The sequence below is a fragment of the Dicentrarchus labrax genome, unplaced genomic scaffold (genome assembly GCF_905237075.1).
Source record: "Dicentrarchus labrax unplaced genomic scaffold, dlabrax2021, whole genome shotgun sequence".
Classification (NCBI taxonomy): domain Eukaryota; kingdom Metazoa; phylum Chordata; class Actinopteri; family Moronidae; genus Dicentrarchus; species Dicentrarchus labrax.
The window spans coordinates 33,175,054-33,196,465 of record NW_026136720.1 but is presented as its reverse complement, the minus strand read 5'-3'; the positions used below and the strand labels follow the sequence as shown (position 1 = coordinate 33,196,465).

The 21,412-nt window shown below is 39.5% G+C and overlaps 1 protein-coding gene and 1 long non-coding RNA gene across 13 annotated transcripts in view; one reads left to right on the top strand and one right to left on the bottom strand.

Annotated features, from left to right (window-relative positions):
• Positions 1-19: 19 nt before the first annotated feature.
• On the bottom strand, positions 20-668 carry LOC127352512 (uncharacterized). 7 transcript variants are annotated; one of them, XR_007881127.1, is made up of 4 exons: positions 532-668; positions 406-485; positions 218-332; positions 20-171 (listed from the first exon to the last, which is right to left on the bottom strand). It is a non-coding gene; the product is annotated as an uncharacterized LOC127352512 (long non-coding RNA). The 7 variants fall into 7 exon arrangements; XR_007881131.1 differs by having other exon boundaries at positions 20-182; positions 229-332; XR_007881130.1 differs by having other exon boundaries at positions 241-332.
• Positions 406-21,412, top strand: part of LOC127352511 (echinoderm microtubule-associated protein-like 6) — a 39,708-nt gene continuing 18,701 nt past the window's right edge. For 3 of the 6 annotated variants that reach the window (XM_051380985.1, XM_051380983.1, XM_051380981.1), the window contains exons 1-19: positions 406-1,579; positions 4,765-4,924; positions 9,273-9,371; positions 12,139-12,207; positions 12,539-12,724; positions 13,124-13,259; positions 13,651-13,852; positions 13,943-14,080; positions 14,286-14,542; positions 14,650-14,859; positions 15,033-15,200; positions 16,862-16,968; positions 17,062-17,162; positions 17,249-17,435; positions 17,516-17,621; positions 19,391-19,484; positions 19,679-19,779; positions 19,897-20,099; positions 20,492-20,603. In XM_051380985.1, the coding sequence (XP_051236945.1) occupies positions 1,383-1,579; positions 4,765-4,924; positions 9,273-9,371; positions 12,139-12,207; positions 12,539-12,724; positions 13,124-13,259; positions 13,651-13,852; positions 13,943-14,080; positions 14,286-14,542; positions 14,650-14,859; positions 15,033-15,200; positions 16,862-16,968; positions 17,062-17,162; positions 17,249-17,435; positions 17,516-17,621; positions 19,391-19,484; positions 19,679-19,779; positions 19,897-20,099; positions 20,492-20,603 (2,833 nt within the window). In that variant the 5' untranslated portion in view covers positions 406-1,382. Of the gene's footprint in view, positions 1,580-4,764; positions 4,925-9,272; positions 9,372-12,138; positions 12,208-12,538; positions 12,725-13,123; positions 13,260-13,638; positions 13,853-13,942; positions 14,081-14,285; positions 14,543-14,649; positions 14,860-15,032; positions 15,201-16,861; positions 16,969-17,061; positions 17,163-17,248; positions 17,436-17,515; positions 17,622-19,390; positions 19,485-19,678; positions 19,780-19,896; positions 20,100-20,491; positions 20,604-21,412 lie in introns of all 6 variants that reach the window. The other 3 variants (XM_051380984.1, XM_051380982.1, XM_051380980.1) reach the window with 1 other exon arrangement.

Genomic DNA, 21,412 nt, shown 5'->3' with positions numbered 1-21,412 from the left:
TGTCCATATTTGGTCTCAGTTCATTAAATTGTTCCGGTTTGAGTCCACAGTTCTAAAAACGGGTTTCTGTTATTAAACTGTTCCTGTAACCTCTGTTAGCACCTTTAAAGAACCTCTGTTAGCACCTTTAAAGAACCTCTGTTAGCACCTTTAAAGAACCTCTGTTAGCACCTAGAAAGAACCTCTGTTAGCACCTTTAAAGAACCTCTGTTAGCACCTTTAAAGAACCTCTATTAGCACCTTTAAAGAACCTCTGTTAGCACCTAGAAAGAACCTCTGTTAGCACCTAGAAAGAACCTCTGTTAGCACCTTTAAAGAACCTCTATTAGCACCTTTAAAGAACCCTGTTAGCACCTAAAAGAACCTCATTAGCACTAAAAGAACCCGTTAGAACCCTGTTAGCACCTTTAAAGAACCTCTGTTAGCACCTTTAAAGAACCTCTGTTAGCACCTTTAAAGAACCTCTGTTAGCACCTTTAAAGAACCTCTATTAGCACCTAAAAAGAACCTCTGTTAGCACCTTTAAAGAACCTCTGTTAGCACCTTTAAAGAACCTCTATTAGCACCTTTAAAGAACCTCTATTAGCACCTAGAAAGAACCTCTGTTAGCACCTTTAAAGAACCTCTGTTAGCATCATCAGAGAACCTCTGTTAGCATTTTTAAAGAACCTCTTTTAGCTCATTTAAAGAACCTCAATTAGCGTTGTTCTTCAAAGAACATCTGTTAGCATTGTTCTTTAGAGAACCTCTGTTAGCATCTCTATAGAACCACAGTTTACTCTGTTGAAGAACCTCAGATAGCTCTGTTGAAGAACCTCTCGGGAACCAGATCTTTAATTGTTACAATCTAGTACCTGAATAACCGAGAGAACGGTTCTACAACTGGACGTATTTTATCGAGATGTCGTCGTAATTTGTGCAAATTTGTACTAAATCAGTTTTTTTAGGTCTTTAAGTAGTTTTTTTAAGCTGTTAAACTAAGATGTTATTCTGCCCATGGGTTCCACAGGTTCCACAGGTTCCACAGGTTCTGTACTTGAAATGTTTTTGATGACCTCAGTATGTCAACAGAATCAAACAGTAGCTCTTTTGTTAGCGGCTAAAATCCGTGTAAGTTTAAAACGAGTTCACTTTCATATGTACGTGTAACGTTTGGAGGGAATTATGGGAAGTGTAGTTGTACTGTTGAGGAGCCTCCAGCAGTGTTAGCAGCAGCTTTGGATGGACACGGATTGGACCGTTGGAACCGGAGAGACTTTTGCCGGCAAATGCTCCATCACAGTCACACAGGGCGAACACGCTCAAAACTCGTCAGACTTCCTGGTTGGAACCAAGAAGACATTCCGTGTTTTTCCTTCGTGGATCTTTAACGTTGAGCCGCCATGTCCGATAAGACGGCACCACGCTGCCAGCTGAGGCTGGAGTGGATCCACGGGTACAGAGGTCACCAGTGTCGTAACAACCTGTACTACACCGCCGGAAAGGAGGTGGTGTACTTCGTGGCCGGAGTGGGCGTGGTCTACAACACCCGAGAACACACCCAGAAGTTCTACCTGGGACACAACGATGACATCATCAGGTGAGGAGGCTGTGTGGTTCTGTGAACGCATCACCACGGTTTGAATGCTAGTCCTGCTAACGTAGCATCGACCATAGCCTATATACAATAAATATATATACAGTAAATATACACAGTAAATATATATACAGTAAATATACACAGTAAATATATACAATAAATATACACAGTAAATATACACAGTAAATATATATACAGTATATATACAAAGTAAATTTATACAATAAATATACACAGTAAATATATATACAGTAAATATGCAAAGTAAATATATATACAGTAAATATACAAAGTAAATTTATACAATAAATATACACAGTAAATATATATACAGTAAATATGCAAAAAATATAAGTAAATAATAAAGTAAATATACACAGTAAATATATATACAGTAAATATGCAAAGTAAATGTATACAATAAATATACACAGTAAATATATATACAGTAAATTACAGTAAATATATATATATACAGTAAATATACACAGTAAGTATATATATATATATATATATATATATATATATATAGTAAATATATACAGGTTATATATACAGTAAATATATATACAGGTGTGGGAAAGAAACAGGATTTGGAGGTAATAAAATAGATGTGCCCCTGGTCAAAGGGTTGAATTTTTTGATAGGAAGAGCCAGGGGGAAGTCACAGATCAAAGGACCATTTGGTGAGAGAGACCTGGATTTACAGGAGTAACATTTGCAAGACAAACAGGGGGTTTCATTGTTTGTGATGTAATGAGATGTACTGAAATGTATATAAGGGAGAGCATTTTGGAAGTCGGGAGAGAACATTCACTACGTGACCTTCTCTCCATGCTGCATGAATTAAATTGACTTGATTATCACACCAGCTTGAAAGTTCTTCAGAGACTTAGCACCTCTCAACTTTGAGAAGAATTTCCACTACACAGGTTCACAGCAACAACAGTAGCAACAACTACACTAATAGTAGTGACTGATGATGATGAACATGAAGAAGATGATGACAATGACAACAGCAACGATGGGGGACAATGAGCAGTGATTATAGTAATAATAGTAACTGTATTAATAATAATAATAATAATAATAATAACAATAATATCAGTAATATTAGCAATAGCAGTCAAGCAGGACCATGGCAGGAGGCTCCACCAGGATCCATGAAAACCTGCGAGACAAGAAAGCACAAGAACTCCAGGGAAGAAGTGAAGTTATTAACATGCACACAGTAAATACAGTAAATATATACAGTATATATAAACACAGTAAATATATACAGTAAATATACAAAAAAATAATAAATAAACAGTAAAAATAAGTAATAAAAAGTAAATAAGAAATAACACAGTCAATAAAAAGAAATATAACAGTAAATATACATACACAGTAAATATATACAGTATATATACAAAGTAAATATATACAGTAAATATATACACAGTAAATATATATATAGTAAATATATATACAGTAAATATATACACAGTAAATATACACAGTCAATATATACACAGTAAATATATACAGTAAATATACAGTAAATATATACACAGTAAATATATACACAGTAAATATATACAGTCAATATATACACAGTAAATATATACAGTCAATATATACACAGTAAATATATACAGTAAATATACAGTAAATATATACACAGTAAATATTAGAGGTATGAATTGTCACTGATCTCACGATTCGATTCGATTACGATTATCATGTCTTCGATTCGATTCCTCGATGCATCACGATGCTTCAAATACATTTTCCTATTAAAGCCATATAGAATATTTGACTTGACGGAATGCATTAAGATACTGTATAGTTCAATATAATACTGTTTTCTATATTACTTTATATGGTTGTTTTCATCCAAAAATACAAGTAGTAAGATATAAACAATCTTTTTTATTTAACAGTCTGAACACAGCACACACACACACACACACACACACACACACACACACACACACACACACGTCTCCCGATCGTGTCATTGGACAGAGGGACAGTATTCATTTTCTCAGCACTTTCTCACCTATGATTGTGACCATGTCCAATGCTGCCGGAGGATTAGCTCCTCTGCTATTGTGTGATGGTTTTTTGCACCTTGCGATGTGGCGGTGTGTGTACGAGGCTAATGGTATGTTTTTATTTACTGATGCCGCGCTCACTAAATGACCGGCCTGTTGGCGATACTCATCAAGTATCCGATGAAAAAAGTCCAGTGGCTTATTGACATAACTGGGGTGTAAGGTCTCCAGGTGCCGTCTTAATTAGTTTGGTTTCATGCTGTCCGCTGCCAGAGTTTAAACATTAAACACACACAGGTCTCCTCATTTCCGACCGTATTCACGGTAAACCCAGGGCTATGTAGGCTTCGTCATATTTCCTGCTCTCATTAGGTTTATGCCGGTTAACGTCACTTGCTTTTCTTGCCTCTGACATCTCCTCCGTTTTTCTTTTTACTCCTGTCAGAAACTTCTCCATCTACTGGTCTAGATGAAACGGGTTAGGCTACTGAGAATGTTATGTTCCATTTGAATGTTTATGCCGCGGCCGGAAAATTAATGAGCGACATCATTGTGTTATAATCGATTATGGTCGGCCACTGCATCGATGCAGCATCGTCCATGTCTGCATCGAGATGCATCGATTATTTGATTAATTTCAACACCTCTAGTAAATATACACAGTAAAAACATTTATTGTATTTAAATCTCATTGGCTGATTGATGAGCATTAAACACAGAATACATTGGAGCTGATATAGTAATACAATAAATAATCAATCTGACTGAGCCGTACATCCATTACAGCCACACGCTGTGACAGGCAGGAAGTGGCGGTTCGTGTTGGACTCCCACGACCTGATGGGAGCTGACAGCCGGAGGGAAATGCTTCCCATCATCCTCTGCTGCTGCGGGGGAAAGGTGCTCAGTCAGATGTAAACGCAGGCGTAGACTCAGTGTGACTTTCTGAGGATGTCTCTGCATCATGAATACATCCCATAAACCCTCCGAGAGGATTCAGTGTCACAGTGGCCCAGTGCTGGTTGTCTGTACGTCCACTCTGTTAATGGACATTATATGTGACTATATGCTAACAAATACTGTCTCTCTCTCTGCCTGTCTGTCACCCTGCCTGTCTGTCTGTCTCCCTGTCTGTCTGTCTCTCAGTCTGGCGATGCATCCAGATAAGATCCAGGTGGCGACGGGTCAGGTGGGTAAAGACCCGTTCATCTGTATCTGGGACACTTACGCCATGCAGACCGTCTCCATCCTGAGAGACGTCCACACACACGGAGTGGCCTGTCTGGCTTTTGACTCTGACGGACAGGTGAGACCACGCCCCCTCGTAATGATGTCATAGCATTGTACCTGGCAGAGCAGAACAGACGGACAACAGAGCTGTCTGACATCATTCATGTGTTCATACACGTTTAAACATCTTTAATATGAACTCTATATATTGTAAAAGTCTTGAGGCCCCAGGATGCTTCCTTGAGAAACTCCAACATATACAACTACACTAATACTACATATACTGCAGTAATACTGTACTGTACTCTATATATACTGTAGTAGTACTGTAGTACTCTATACTGTAGTACTCTATTTATACTGTAGTAGTACTGTAGTACTCTATATATACTGCAGTAATACTGTACTGTACTCTATATATACTGTAGTAGTACTGTAGTACTCTATACTGTAGTACTCTATTTATACTGTAGTAGTACTGTAGTACTCTATTTATACTGTAGTAATACTGTACTGTACTCTATATATACTGTAGTAGTACTGTAGTACTCTATACTGTAGTACTCTATTTATACTGTAGTAGTACTGTAGTACTCTATATATACTGTAGTAATACTGTACTGTACTCTATATATACTGTAGTAGTACTGTAGTACTCTATACTGTAGTACTCTATTTATACTGTAGTAGTACTGTAGTACTCTATACTGTAGTACTCTATTTATACTGTAGTAATACTGTACTGTACTCTATATATACTGTAGTAGTACTGTAGTACTCTATTATACTGTAGTACTCTATTAACTGTAGTAGTACTGTAGTACTCTATATATACTATAACAAGTACTAAAGACTATATATACTGTAGTAATACTGTAGTACTCTATATATACTGTAGTACTCTATATATACTGTAGTAATACTGTAGTACTCTATATATACTGTAGTACTCTATATATACACTGTAGTACTCTATATATACTGTAGTACTCTATTTATACTGTAGGAGTACTGTAGTACTCTATGTATACTGTAGTACTCTATTTATACTGTAGTAGTACTGTAGTACTCTATATATACTGTAGTACTCTATTTATACTGCAGTACTATATATATACTGTAATACTCTATTTATACTGTAGTAGTACTGTAGTACTTGTACCTATATACTGTAGTAGTACTGTAGTACTCTATATTTACTGTAGTAATACTGTAGAACTCTATATACTCTAGTACTCTATATATACTGTAGTACTCCATATATACTATAGTACTCTATATACTCTAGTACTCTATTTATACTGTAGTACTCTATATATACTGTAGTACTCTATATACTCTAGTACTCTATTTATACTGTAGTACTCTATATATTCTGTAGTACTCTATATATACTCTATTTATACTGTAGTACTCTATATATACTGTAGTACTCTATATACTGTAGTACTCTATTTATACTGTAGTACTCTATATATACTGTAGTACTCTATATACTGTAGTACTCTATTTATACTGTAGTACTCTATATATACTGTAGTAATGCTATAGTACTCTATATATACTGTAGTACTCTATTTATACTGTAGTACTCTATATATACTGTAGTAATACTGTAGTACTCTATATATACTGTAGTACTCTATATACTGTAGTACTCTATATATACTGTAGTACTCTATTTATACTGTAGTAGTACTGTAGTACTCTATATATACTGTAGTACTCTATTTATACTGTAGTAGTACTGTAGTACTCTATATATACTGTAGTACTCTATTTATACTGCAGTACTCTATATATACTGTAGTACTCTATTTATACTGTAGTAGTACTGTAGTACTCTATATATACTGTAGCAATACTATAGTACTCTATATATCTGTAGTAATACTGTAGTACTCTATTATACTGTAGTACTCTATATTTACTGTAGTAATACTGTAGAACTCTATATGTACTCTAGTACTCTATATATACTGTAGTACTCCATACTACTATAGTACTCTATATACTCTAGTACTCTATTTATACTGTAGTACTCTATATATACTGTAGTACTCTATATACTCTACTACTTATTTATACTGTAGTACTCTATTTATACTGTAGTACTCTATATATTCTGTAGTACTCTATATATACTTATTTATACTGTAGTACTCTATATATACTGTAGTACTCTATATACTCTAGTACTCTATTTATACTGTAGTACTCTATTTATACTGTAGTACTCTATATATTCTGTAGTACTCTATATATACTCTATTTATACTGTAGTACTCTATATATACTGTAGTACTCTATATACTGTAGTACTCTATTTATACTGTAGTACTCTATATATACTGTAGTACTCTATATACTGTAGTACTCTATTTATACTGTAGTACTCTATATATACTGTAGTACTCTATATATACTGTAGTAATACTGTAGTACTCTATATATACTGTAGTACTCTATATATACTGTAGTAATACTGTAGTACTCTATTTATACTGTAGTACTCTATATATACTGTAGTAATACTGTAGTACTCTATATATACTGTAGTACTCTATATATACTGTAGTAATACTGTAGTACTCTATATATACTGTAGTACTCTATTTATACTGTAGTACTCTATATACTGTAGTACTCTATTTATACTGTAGTACTCTATATATACTGTAGTACTCTATATACTGTAGTACTCTATTTATACTGTAGTACTCTATATATACTGTAGTACTCTATATATACTGTAGTAATACTGTAGTACTCTATATATACTGTAGTACTCTATATATACTGTAGTAATACTGTAGTACTCTATATATACTGTAGTACTCTATATATACTGTAGTAATACTGTAGTACTCTATATATACTGTAGTACTCTATTTATACTGTAGTAATACTGTACTGTACTCTATATATACTGTAGTAGTACTGTAGTACTCTATACTGTAGTACTCTATTTATACTGTAGTAGTACTGTAGTACTCTATATATACTATAGTACTCTATATATACTGTAGTAATACTGTAGTACTCTATATATACTGTAGTACTCTATATATACTGTAGTAATACTGTAGTACTCTATATATACTGTAGTACTCTATATATACACTGTAGTACTCTATATATACTGTAGTACTCTATTTATACTGTAGTAGTACTGTAGTACTCTATGTATACTGTAGTACTCTATTTATACTGTAGTAGTACTGTAGTACTCTATATATACTGTAGTACTCTATTTATACTGCAGTACTCTATATATACTGTAATACTCTATTTATACTGTAGTAGTACTGTAGTACTCTATATATACTGTAGTAGTACTGTAGTACTCTATATACTGTAGTAGTACTGTAGTACTCTATATTTACTGTAGTAATACTGTAGAACTCTATATACTCTAGTACTCTATATATACTGTAGTACTCCATATATACTATAGTACTCTATATACTCTAGTACTCTATTTATACTGTAGTACTCTATATATACTGTAGTACTCTATATACTCTAGTACTCTATTTATACTGTAGTACTCTATTTATACTGTAGTACTCTATATATTCTGTAGTACTCTATATATACTCTATTTATACTGTAGTACTCTATATATACTGTAGTACTCTATATACTGTAGTACTCTATTTATACTGTAGTACTCTATATATACTGTAGTACTCTATATACTGTAGTACTCTATTTATACTGTAGTACTCTATATATACTGTAGTAATGCTATAGTACTCTATATATACTGTAGTACTCTATTTATACTGTAGTACTCTATATATACTGTAGTAATACTGTAGTACTCTATATATACTGTAGTACTCTATATACTCTAGTACTCTATTTATACTGTAGTACTCTATATATTCTGTAGTACTCTATATATACTCTATTTATACTGTAGTACTCTATATATACTGTAGTACTCTATATATACTGTAGTACTCTATATACTGTAGTACTCTATTTATACTGTAGTACTCTATATATACTGTAGTACTCTATATACTGTAGTACTCTATTTATACTGTAGTACTCTATATATACTGTAGTAATACTGTAGTACTCTATATATACTGTAGTACTCTATATATACTGTAGTAATACTGTAGTACTCTATTTATACTGTAGTACTCTATATATACTGTAGTAATACTGTAGTACTCTATATATACTGTAGTACTCTATATATACTGTAGTAATACTGTAGTACTCTATACTGTAGTACTCTATATATATTGTAGTAATACTGTAGTACTCTATATATACTGTAGTACTCTATATCTACAGTCTACAGTGACAGCATCGTCCAGTCCCGTGGATGTTTGTGTAGGGCGGAGCTACGTGTTCATGATCAGCCAATGAACAGACTGAAAGGTTTCCTCTCTCTGTCCTCGCAGCGGCTGGCGTCGGTCGGACTGGACGGCAAGAACACACTGTGTGTTTGGGATTGGAGGAGAGGCCGAGTCCTCGCCACGGCAACTGGACACTCAGACAGAGTACGGCTCTCACCCCTCACCGAAGTTCACTCTTATCTCCCCAGTTCCTCCCCCAGTTCCTCCTCAGTTCCTCTTCAGTTTCTCCTCAGTTCCTCCCCCAGTTCCTCCTCAGTTCCTCTTCAGTTTCTCCTCAGTTCCTCCCCCAGTTCCTCCTCAGTTCCTCCCCAGTACCTCCTCAGTTCCTCCCCCCAGTACCTCCTCAGTTCCTACCCCAGTTCCTCCCCCAGTTCCTCCTCAGTTCCTCCTCAGTTCCTCCTCAGTTCCTCCCCCAGTTCCTCCTCAGTTCCTCCTCAGTTCCTCCCCCAGTTCCTCCTCAGTTCCTCCACTGTTCCTCCACTGTTCCTCCCCCAGTTTCCCCCCCAGTTCCTCCTCAGTTCCTCCCCCAGTTCCTCCTCAGTTCCTACCCCAGTTCCTCCCCCAGTTCCTCCTCAGTTCCTCCTCAGTTCCTACCCCAGTTCCTCCCCCAGTTCCTCCTCAGTTCCTCCTCAGTTCCTCCCCCAGTTCCTCCTCAGTTCCTCCACTGTTCCTCCACTGTTCCTCCCCCAGTTTCCCCCCAGTTCCTCCTCAGTTCCTCCCCCAGTTCCTCCTCAGTTCCTCCCCCAGTTCCTCCCCCAGTTCCTCCCCCAGTTCCTCCTCAGTTCCTCCCCCAGTTCCTCCTCAGTTCCTCCTCCGTTCCTCTTCAGTTTCTCCTCAGTTCCTCCCCCAGTTCCTCCTCAGTTCCTCCCCAGTACCTCCTCAGTTCCTCCCCCAGTACCTCCTCAGTTCCTCCCCCAGTTCCTCCCCCAGTTCCTCCTCAGTTCTTCCCCCAGTTCTTCCTCAGTTCCTCCACTGTTCCTCCCCCAGTTTAGCCCCCCAGTTCCTCCTCAGTTCCTCCTCAGTTCCTCCGCTGTTCCTCCACTGTTCCTCCCCCAGTTTCCCCCCCAGTTCCTCCTCAGTTCCTCCACAGTTCTTCCCCTAGTTCCTCCTCAGTTCCTCCCCCAGTTTCCACCCCAGTTCCTCCTCAGTTCCTCCTCAGTTCCTCCCCAGTTCCTCCCCCCAGTTCTTCCTCAGTTCCTCCACTGTTCCTCCACTGTTCCTCCCCCAGTTTAGCCCCCCAGTTCCTCCTCAGTTCCTCCCCCAGTTCCTCCTCAGTTCCTCCTCAGTTCCTCCCCAGTACCTCCTCAGTTTCTCCCCCAGTACCTCCTCAGTTCCTACCCCAGTTCCTCCCCCAGTTCCTCCTCAGTTCCTACCCCAGTTCCTCCCCCAGTTCCTCCTCAGTTCCTCCCACAGTTCCTCCCCCAGTTCCTCCTCAGTTCCTCCACTGTTCCTCCACTGTTCATCCCCCAGTTCCCCCCAGTTCCTCCCTCAGTTCCTCCCCCCCAGTTCCTCCCCCAGTTCCTCCTCAGTTCCTCCTCAGTTCCTCCCCAGTTCCTCCCCCAGTTCCTCCTCAGTTCCTCCACTGTTCCTCCCCCAGTTTCCCCCCAGTTCCTCCTCAGTTCCTCCCCCAGTTCCTCCTCAGTTCCTCCCCCAGTTCCTCCTCAGTTCCCCCCCCAGTTCCTCCACTGTTCCTCCCCCAGTTTCCCCCCAGTTCCTCCTCAGTTCCTCCCCCCAGTTCCTCCTCAGTTCCTCCTCAGTTCCTCCCCAGTTCCTCCCCCAGTTCCTCCGCTGTTCCTCCCACTGTTCCTCCACTGTTCCTCCCCCAGTTTCCCCCCAGTTCCTCCTCAGTTCCTCCCCCAGTTCCTCCTCAGTTCCTCCCGCTGTTCCTCCACTGTTCCTCCCCCCAGTTTCCCCCCAGTTTCCCCCCAGTTCCTCCACTGTTCTTCCCCTAGTTCCTCCTCAGTTCCTCTCCCAGTTTCCCCCCCAGTTCCTCCTCAGTTCCTCCTCAGTTCCTCCCCAGTTCCTCCCCCAGTTCTTCCTCAGTTCCTCCACTGTTCCTCCACTGTTCCTCCCCCAGTTTAGCCCCCAGTTCCTCCTCAGTTCCTCCCCCAGTTCCTCCTCAGTTCCTCCCCTAGTTCCTCCCCCAGTTCCTCCTCAGTTCCTCCTCAGTTCCTCCGCTGTTCCTCCACTGTTCCTCCACTGTTCCTCCCCCAGTTTCCCCCCCAGTTCCTCCTCAGTTCCTCCACTGTTCTTCCCCTAGTTCCTCCTCAGTTCCTCCCCCAGTTTCCCCCCCAGTTCCTCCTCAGTTCCTCCTCAGTTCCTCCCCAGTTCCTCCCCCCAGTTCTTCCTCAGTTCCTCCACTGTTCCTCCACTGTTCCTCCCCCAGTTTAGCCCCCAGTTCCTCCTCAGTTCCTACCCCAGTTCCTCCTCAGTTCCTCCCCTAGTTCCTCCCCCCAGTTCCTCCTCAGTTCCTCCTCAGTTCCTCCTCAGTTCCTCCGCTATTCCTCCACTGTTCCTCCCCCAGTTTCCCCGCCAGTTCCTCCTCAGTTCCTCCACAGTTCTTCCCCTAGTTCCTCCTCAGTTCCTCCTCAGTTCCTCCACAGTTCTTCCCCTAGTTCCTCCTCAGTTCCTCCCCAGTTCTCCCCCCAGTTCCTCCACAGTTCCTCCCCAGTTCCTCCCCCAGTTCCTCCCCCAGTACCTCCTCAGTTCCTCTACAGTTTCCCCCTAGTACCTCCACAGTTCCTCCCCAGTTTCCCCCCCAGTTCCTCCACAGTTCCTCCCCCAGTTCCTCCCCCAGTTCCTCCTCAGTACCTCCTCAGTTCCTCTACAGTTTCCCCCCAGTACCTCCACAGTTCCTCCCCAGTTCCTCCACAGTTCCTCCCCAGTTTCTGACTTCCCTCTGTCCCTGCAGATCTTTGATGTGGCCTGGGATCCGTTCCAGTCCATCCGTCTGGTCAGCTGTGGAGTCAAACACATCAAGGTGAGACAGGAAGTTCTGTTGCTGAAGCTTTGGAGATGTTTCAGTTTAAATGTTGATGATCATTATGGAGGAAATATTAATATACTATTATAACAGTATGATTAGTATATTATTATTAATATTAAGGAGTTTACTGTTTGCATTATTGATTCATCTGCAGATGATTTCCTCCATGAAGCCATTGATTGCTCAGTATTAGTTGACTGATTGATTAAACTATTGGGTTGTTTAATGTGCAACAATGTAAAGTACAGCTGTCAGACTAATGTAGTAAACAGTTCATATATGATGCTGAAGATGATGCTAATATATATACATCCTGTGTCTGTAGTTCTGGACCCTGTGTGGGAACTCTCTGACTCCAAAGAGAGGAATCTTTGGGAAGACCGGAGACCTTCAGACCATCCTGTGTGTTTCTGCTGCCAAAGACGAGCTGACGTACTCTGGAGCTTTAAATGGAGACGTTTACGTTTGGAGAGGAATCAGTCTGATCAGGACTGTACAGGCTGCACATGGGGTACACACACAGACACACACACACTATATATACACACACACACACACACACACACACAGACACACTCACGCAGACACACACACACAGACACACACACACACAAACACACTCACACAGACACACACACACACACAGACACACACACACACAGACACACACTCACAGACACACACACACAGACACACACACACACAGACACACACACACACACACACACACACAGACACACACAGACACAGACACACAGACACACAAACTCTCTATATAACTTATGTGAAGTGTCTTTATATATATATATATATATATATATATATAATATAAATTACATTTATAATATAAATTACATTTATATTATATATATAATATGAATATAATATATGATATATAACGTTTGTTCAGGCGGGGATCTTCAGCATGCATTCTTGTGAGGAAGGATTCGCTACAGGAGGACGAGACGGCTGCATCCGACTGTGGGACGTCGACTTTAAACCCATCACCAAGATTGACCTGAGGGAGGCTGAGCAGGGATACAAAGGTCTGTGTGTGTGTGTGTGTATGTGTCTGTGTCTGTGTGTCTGTCTGTGTGTGTGTGTGTGTGTCTGTGTGTGTGTGTGTGTCTGTGTCTGTATCTGTGTCTGTCTGTGTGTCTGTATTTATAATATTTTATATTTATATATTTTATATATTTCAGAATATTTATATATTTATATATCTTTTATCATATTTATATATTTTATAAGAGGTATCATATTTATATATTATAATATTTATAATATTTATATATTTTATAATATTTATAATATACATTTTCAGGCTAAACAACCGGTTGATTTATAAGCAGCAGATTAAGAAACTAATAAAATAAAATAAATATTGTACTTGCTGTTTAAACTTTGATCCTTTAGAAATGTCAGTTGTGCTTTCAGGTCTGTCGATCCGCAGTGTTTGCTGGAAGGCCGACCGGATCCTGGCGGGAACGCAAGACAGCGAGATCTTCGAGGTCATGGTTCGAGACCGGGACAAACCGGTTCTATTGATGCAGGGTCACAGCGAGGGCGAGCTGTGGGCACTGGACCTTCACCCCAAACAGCCGGTTGCCGTCACCGGGAGCGACGACCGCTCCGTCAGGTCAGTCCGAGCCACTGACACCACCGATGCTTTGCCTGGCTGCTGCATATACCTTCTAACCTGTCTGTCTCTCCTCTATCTGTCTCTCAGGCTGTGGAGTCTTCCTGACCACACTCTGCTGGCTCGCTGTAACATGGAGGAATCTGTCCGCAGCGTTTCCTTCAACAACGACGGATCTCAGCTTGCTCTGGGCATGAAGGACGGATCCTTCACCGTGCTGCGTGTCAGGTGACCTCAGGGGGGCGCTGCTAGGAAGCTGGTTCATCCATCTACGTTATAACTGTGATCTAACACCATGATGCAGTTAGCTTTAGTAGCTAATCCAGGAAGCAAATTTCTGTGTTTTTATTAATAATTAACATTTTTTCAGTACCTCAGATTAAGATTATTATATTTTATATATATATATTATATAACAGAGCTTTGTCTTCAGGGACATGACTGAGGTCGTGCACATCAAGGACAGGAAGGAGGTGATTCATGAGCTCAAGTTTTCACCGGACGGTTCCTTCTTGGCGGTAGGATCAAACGATGGGCTTGTGGACGTCTATGCCGTCGCCCAGCGATACAAGAAGGTGGGCGAGTGCAGCCGCTCCACTTCCTTCATCACCCACCTGGACTGGTCGGTCGACAGCCGCTTCCTGCTGACCAACGACGGCGCCGGAGAGCGGCTCTTCTACAGAATGCCAGGTACCGACTGAGTCTCAAACTATTTGATATTATTGTCCCAGACTGATGGTAGGACTTTGGGATATAACTTGACCAACCCCTGACCCTTTGACCTCCTCCTTCTACAGCAGGGAAGCTAGTTCCTAAAGAGGAGGCGAAGGGGATCCACTGGATGACGTGGACAGGTGTTGTCGGGACAGAAGTAAACGGCATCTGGCCCAAATACTCAAGCATCACTAACGTGAACTCTGTGGACGCCAACTACAGTAGCGCTGTGCTGGTGACTGGAGACGACCTCGGGCTTGTCAAACTCTTCAGGTTCCCCTGCCTCAAGAAAGGTTTGCCGACAAACATTCAGACGCATCAACCTTTTCCATTGAGTGTGTGGAAGTACTTTCTGATGCATCAGTAACCACAGGGTGTTGTTTCTTTAAGTTTTATGTATTTATAATGTTCTTAAATATTCCAGAATCACTGTTTTTATAAACGATGCTGCTTCTTCCTCAAACAGGAGCCAAATTCAAGAAGTACATTGGTCACTCTGCCCATGTGACGAATGTCCGCTGGTCCAACGACCTGCAGTGGGTCGTCAGCACCGGCGGCGCTGACCACGCTGTCTTCCAGTGGAGGTTCCTGCCAGAGGGTGTCATGAATGGCGTCCTGGAGCCCCTCCTTCAAGGTAGCACCAAGATTTACTACTTCAGAATTTATCCCAGATAACACAAACAGCTGATCCAGCTCAGTCTCAATGTGGGTCCACCAGAACCTAACCATAGACCAGAGATGGAGACTAAAGTTTGCGACTCAAACTCGAGTCGCACTTAAGTCGCACACAGAGACTTCAGACTTGACTTGGACTCGTGTTTTGGGACTCGTGAACAATCATTATGTTTTCTTTTTTGGCGTATTAATATTGAGGAAACTCTGAAACGTCTGACGAGCTTAATGTGATTCCTTCCTTTTTTTCATGGTAACCATGGTAACCATATTACACATTGGGTGCGCGCCTTTGTGATTACATTTGGTTATAAAACTTCAAACAGGACAGCACCAACAAAAGGAGCGCTGACTGCAAAGTCTGCAGTACCCGAATCAAGGATGCTGGATCCACCACATCAAATTTTATCAGGCACCTGAAAACTCACCCGGATAGCTCAGTCACATTAGAGCTTATGGACGGTTAGCTCAGCATCAGCTATGTAACGTTCACTTAGCTTGCTACTAGCTTTGTAACTGAATATTTGAATAGATGAGTGAATGTTAGTTTGCTTGTCGAACTTGTTTGCATTGAGTGGCGTTGACATGACGTAAAAAAAAAAACCGTAACGTTAATCATCTACGTTGCCACCATCTACTGGCTAACGCTAACCGTAGAAAAATACATAGTTATACTGTCGGCTTACAGGCAGGTTACAGGTTAATTGTTGACCACGAAACGTTAATGTTACAGGTTTACCAGGTTACCATTACACTGAGTTTGAGTGAGAGGATAGAGGAATGTGTCATTAGAGACCCAGTGTAATAAACAGTACGGTTGCAGAGTGCAAACCTTTAACTTTTTTGTCCACTGGCAAAATGGCTAGACTAGTGAATGTTGAAATTTTACCAGCCACTCAATAGATTACCATTGTTATTTTGGCTGGTGAGTGCAGCATACAGTACCAGCCGCTTGCATGATTTACCAGCACCTTAATGGTGTTAATTTTGTGTCCAGCAGATATAGCTAACTATAACTGAGATTGGATGATTAGTTATTATTGCATGACTAATAATGTTAGATTTACAAGATTACTTTATTTGTCACATACAGAAGTCCCAGAGTAACATACCGGATAGCAGCAGATGACATAAGGCTCATTACAACCAGAAGAGACATATGACTTTTATTTTTTAGAGACTTGAGACTTGACTTGGACTTGTGACCAAAGAAATCAGACTTGACTTGGACTTGCAAAAAAAGACTTGTGAACATCTCTGCCATAGACTAGACTGGATTCCCTAAAATCAGTTATTTGTTGGATTCTGATTAAATGTTGTGTGTGGCATCTCCTGTAAATCCTAACTCGCCTTCTGTCACCACATCATTTGTTATCCTTAATTTAGCATCTGTAAATACCTTTAATGTCTCTCATAAATCACCATTGTTATCCCCGAATCACAACCTGTACATTATCCCCGAATCACAACCTGTACATTATCCCTCAGTGAACTTAACATACACATACTCTTACACACCATTATCCAATCATCTCCAAACTCTGCCTTGCTGTTGGTTTAAGAGTTAGTGAGATACATTTCCAGTTAAAAAGCTTATTGATAAAGTCTGTTCGGGGTCTTCAGAGGGTTATGCTGACTCCAACAGTGGAGAGTCGGACTCGGACGTGTCGGACGTCCCGGAGCTCGACTCAGACATCGAGCAGGAAGCTCAGACCAGCTACGAACGTCAGGTGACCAAACAATAAACCTGTACATTACCTGTCTGTCTGTCTGTCTGTCTGTCTGTCTGTCTGCCTGTCTGACTCACCTGCCTCTGTCTGCAGGTGTATAAGGAGGACCTGCCTCAGCTGCGGAAGAAGCTGATTGGTTCCTTGAAGCGGCAGAAAGCTCCAGAGGAGTGTCTTCGGCTGCAGTTTGTCCACGGGTACAAACAACAATCCGTAAAGTTATGAATGATGCTGCTGCTGAAGTGACCTTTACTGTGGCGGTCTTGTTCCCTGTTTCCTGCAGGTACCGGGGCTTCGACTGTCGGAACAACCTGTTCTACAGTCAGGCCGGGGAGGTGGTGTATCACGTGGCCGCCGTAGCCGTCGTCTACAACCGGCTGCAGCACAGTCAGAGGTTCTACCTCGGCCACGACGACGACATCCTGAGCCTAGCCGTCCACCCGCTCAAAGACTACGTGGCCTCCGCACAGGTACGCCCGGCCAATCGGAATGCAGCGTGCTACCGTCAGGCTGACTGAGTGTGTTTCTGATTGGCTGTCTGTGTATTCAGGTGGGCAGAGACCCGGCCGTCCACGTCTGGGACATCCAGACTCTGAAGTGTCTGTCGCTACTCAAGGGACACCATAGCAGAGGAGTGTGTGCTCTGGAGTTCACAGGTACCGTCATTAGTCTGTTATTGGTCTGTTATTGGTCTGTTATTGGTCTGTTATTGGTCTGTTATTAGTCTGTTATTAGTCCGTTATCAGTCCGTTATATAGTCCATTATATAGTCTGTTATTAGTCTGTTATTAATCTGTTATATAGTCCGTTATTAGTCCGTTATTAGTCTGGTATTAGTCTGTTATTAGGTCGTTATTAGTCTGGACTGTTATTAGTCTGTTATATAGTCCGTTATATAGTCTGTTATTAGTCCACTGTATAGTCCGTTATATAGTCTGTTATATAGTCTATTAATAGTTCGTTATATAGTCTGTTATTAGTCCATTGTATAGTCCGTTATATAGTCTGTTATATAGTCTATTAATAGTTTGTTATATAGTCTGTTATTAGTCCATTGTATAGTCCGTTATATAGTCTGTTATATAGTCTATTAATAGTTCGTTATATAGTCTGTTATTAGTCCATTGTATAGTCCGTTATTAGTCTGTTATATAGTCTGTTATTAGTCTATTATTAGTTCGTTATATAGTCTGTTATTAGTCCATTGTATAGTCCGTTATATAGTCTGTTGTATAGTCTATTATTAGTTCGTTATATAGTCTGTTATTAGTCCGTTGTATAGTCCGTTATATAGTCCGTTATATAGTCCGTTATTAGTCCATTATTAGTCTATTATTAGTCTGTTATTAGTCTGTTATATAGTCTGTTATATAGTCTGTTATTAGTCCATTGTATAGTCCGTTGTATAGTCCGTTATTAGTCTGTTATATAGTCTGTTATTAGTCTGTTATATAGTCTATTATTAGTTTGTTATATAGTCTATTATTAGTTCGTTATATAGTCTGTTAGTAGTCTGTTATATAGTCCGTTATATAGTCTGTTATTAGTCCATTGTATAGTCCGTTATATAGTCTGTTATATAGTCTATTATTAGTTCGTTATATAGTCTGTTATTAGTCCATTGTATAGTCCGTTATTAGTCTGTTATATAGTCTATTATTAGTTTGTTATATAGTCTGTTATTAGTCAGTTATATAGTCTATTATTAGTTCGTTATATAGTCTGTTATTAGTCCATTGTATAGTCCGTTGTATAGTCCGTTATATAGTCCGTTATTAGTCTATTATTAGTCTGTTTTATAGTCCGTTATTAGTCTATTATTAGTCTGTTATTAGTCTGTTTTATAGTCCGTTATTAGTCTATTATTAGTCTGTTATATAGTCCGTTATATAGTCTGTTATTAGTCCATTGTATAGTCCGTTATTAGTCTGTTATATAGTCTATTATTAGTTCGTTATATAGTCTATTATGAGTTCGTTATATAGTCTGTTATTAGTCTGTTAGTAGTCTGTTATATAGTCCGTTATATAGTCCGTTATATAGTCTGTTATTAGTCCATTGTATAGTCCGTTGTATAGTCCGTTATTAGTCTGTTATATAGTGTTATTAGTCTGTTATATAGTCTATTATTAGTTCGTTATATAGTCTGTTATTAGTCTGTTATATAGTCTATTATTAGTTCGTTATATAGTCTGTTATTAGTCTGTTATATAGTCTATTATTAGTTTGTTATATAGTCTGTTATTAGTCCATTGTATAGTCCGTTGTATAGTTCGTTATATAGTCCGTTATTAGTCTATTATTAGTCTGTTATTAGTCTATTATTAGTCCGTTATATAGTCTGTTATTAGTCTGTTATATAGTCTATTATTTGTCCGTTATATAGTCTGTTATTAGTCTGTTATTGTCTCTCTGTCTGTCTCAGTGGACGGGAAGAGCTTGATCTCTGTGGGAATCGATGAGTTTCACTCCATCGTGATCTGGGACTGGAAGAAAGGAGAGAGATTGGCCAAGGCCAGGTAAACACACCTGAGGAGCTCCTCATTAATCAGTGTGTTCACATTTTATGTGTTAATGAAACTGTGATCATTATTCCAGCTTTAAAGAGTCAGCTGATGCTAATGTTAGCTGTTTTAGGCAGACTGATCCTTTGACCTTTAACCTCTGGGTCTCTATTTGAAATGACCTTTGGTAACTGCACTGTGTCCTGCAGGGGTCATAAAGACAAGATCTTTGTGGTGAAGAGTAACCCGTTCAGGGTGGACAAACTGGTGACTGTCGGCATGAAACACATCAAGTTCTGGCAACATTCAGGTAAATCCTCGAATTCACCTGAAACACACCTGAGCTCAGTTCAACAGCAAAAATCTGATTATATCAGCGTAATTATTATTGATCTGTTCCAACGATAATGGTGATGTCCTCCTGCAGGTGGCGGTCTGACGTTTAAACGGGGGATTTTTGGGAACCTGGGGAAGCAGGAAACGATGATGTCGGCGAGTTACGGTCGATCAGAGGACCTGGTCTTCTCCGGAGCCACCAATGGAGACGTTTACATCTGGAGAGACACAACTCTCGTCAAGACCATCAAAGCCCACGACGGCCCCGTGTTCGCCATGTGCTCCCTGGACAAGGTAACACCTGGAGCACCTGGTTCATCGTCAGCCATCATTCACTGTGACATCCATCACAGATGAGATGGTCTCAGGAACCGTATCACACCAACTGTCCCGATTGTCCAGATCCAGATTTAACCAGATAAAATATGTAATATAGTTATACTTATACTGTATATATATATATATATATAAAATAAGTACTAAATGTATTAAATAAGTTGTAATATCACCAAATACAGAAGGAAATCATAATGTTTCATAATGTCTTCCAGGTAAAGTATTTTTGGTAACTTTGGACTTCCATAATGTGAAACATCAGAGTTTCTAGATGTCGATGTTGTAGATTATGAAACATAAAGTAAACTGAAGGTTTTTCTTTTGTTTGCCATGTTGCGTTCACTGACCAGGGTTTTGTGACGGGTGGGAAGGATGGCATCGTGGAGCTCTGGGACGACATGTTTGAGAGATGTTTGAAGACGTACGCCATCAAGAGAGCCGCTCTCTCTCCGTCATCCAAAGGTTTCAGCTCTTCTGTCACTTATCAGTTCATACGATGTCTGCGAGGACTCAAAGACGTGATAAAGGATGATGCAAGTTAGCAATAATATAACATCGCGTTAGACTTTCAAAAATAAGCTTACATGGTTAATGTAGTGAAACACTTGCAGTTAGGTTAAGATCAGAACTTACATCCGTTCTCCTGAGTGAAAGTCCTGTGTTTAGTTTGTACGTCCATTACCACACTGCAAACAAAATGTTAATCATATTATCACATTATCATATTATCACATTATCATATTATCACATTATTACATTATTACATTATCACATTATTGTATTATATTATCACATTATTATGTTATCACATTATCATATTATCATATATTACATTATCACATTATCACATCATGTTATCACATTATCACATTATCATTATCATATTATCACATCATATTATCATATATTACATTATCACATTATTATATTATTACATTATCATATTATCACATAATCACATCATGTTATCACATTATCATATCACATTATTATCATATCACATTATCCTATTATCACATCATGTTATCACATTATTATATTATCACATTATCATATTATCATATCATATTATCACATTTTCATATTATCATATTATCACATTATTACATTATTATATTATCACATTATCATATCATATTATCACATTTTCATATTATCATATTATCACATTATTACATTATTATATTATCACATTATCATATCATATTATCACATTATCACATTATATTATCATATTCACATTATTATATTTTCACATTATATATTCTCAC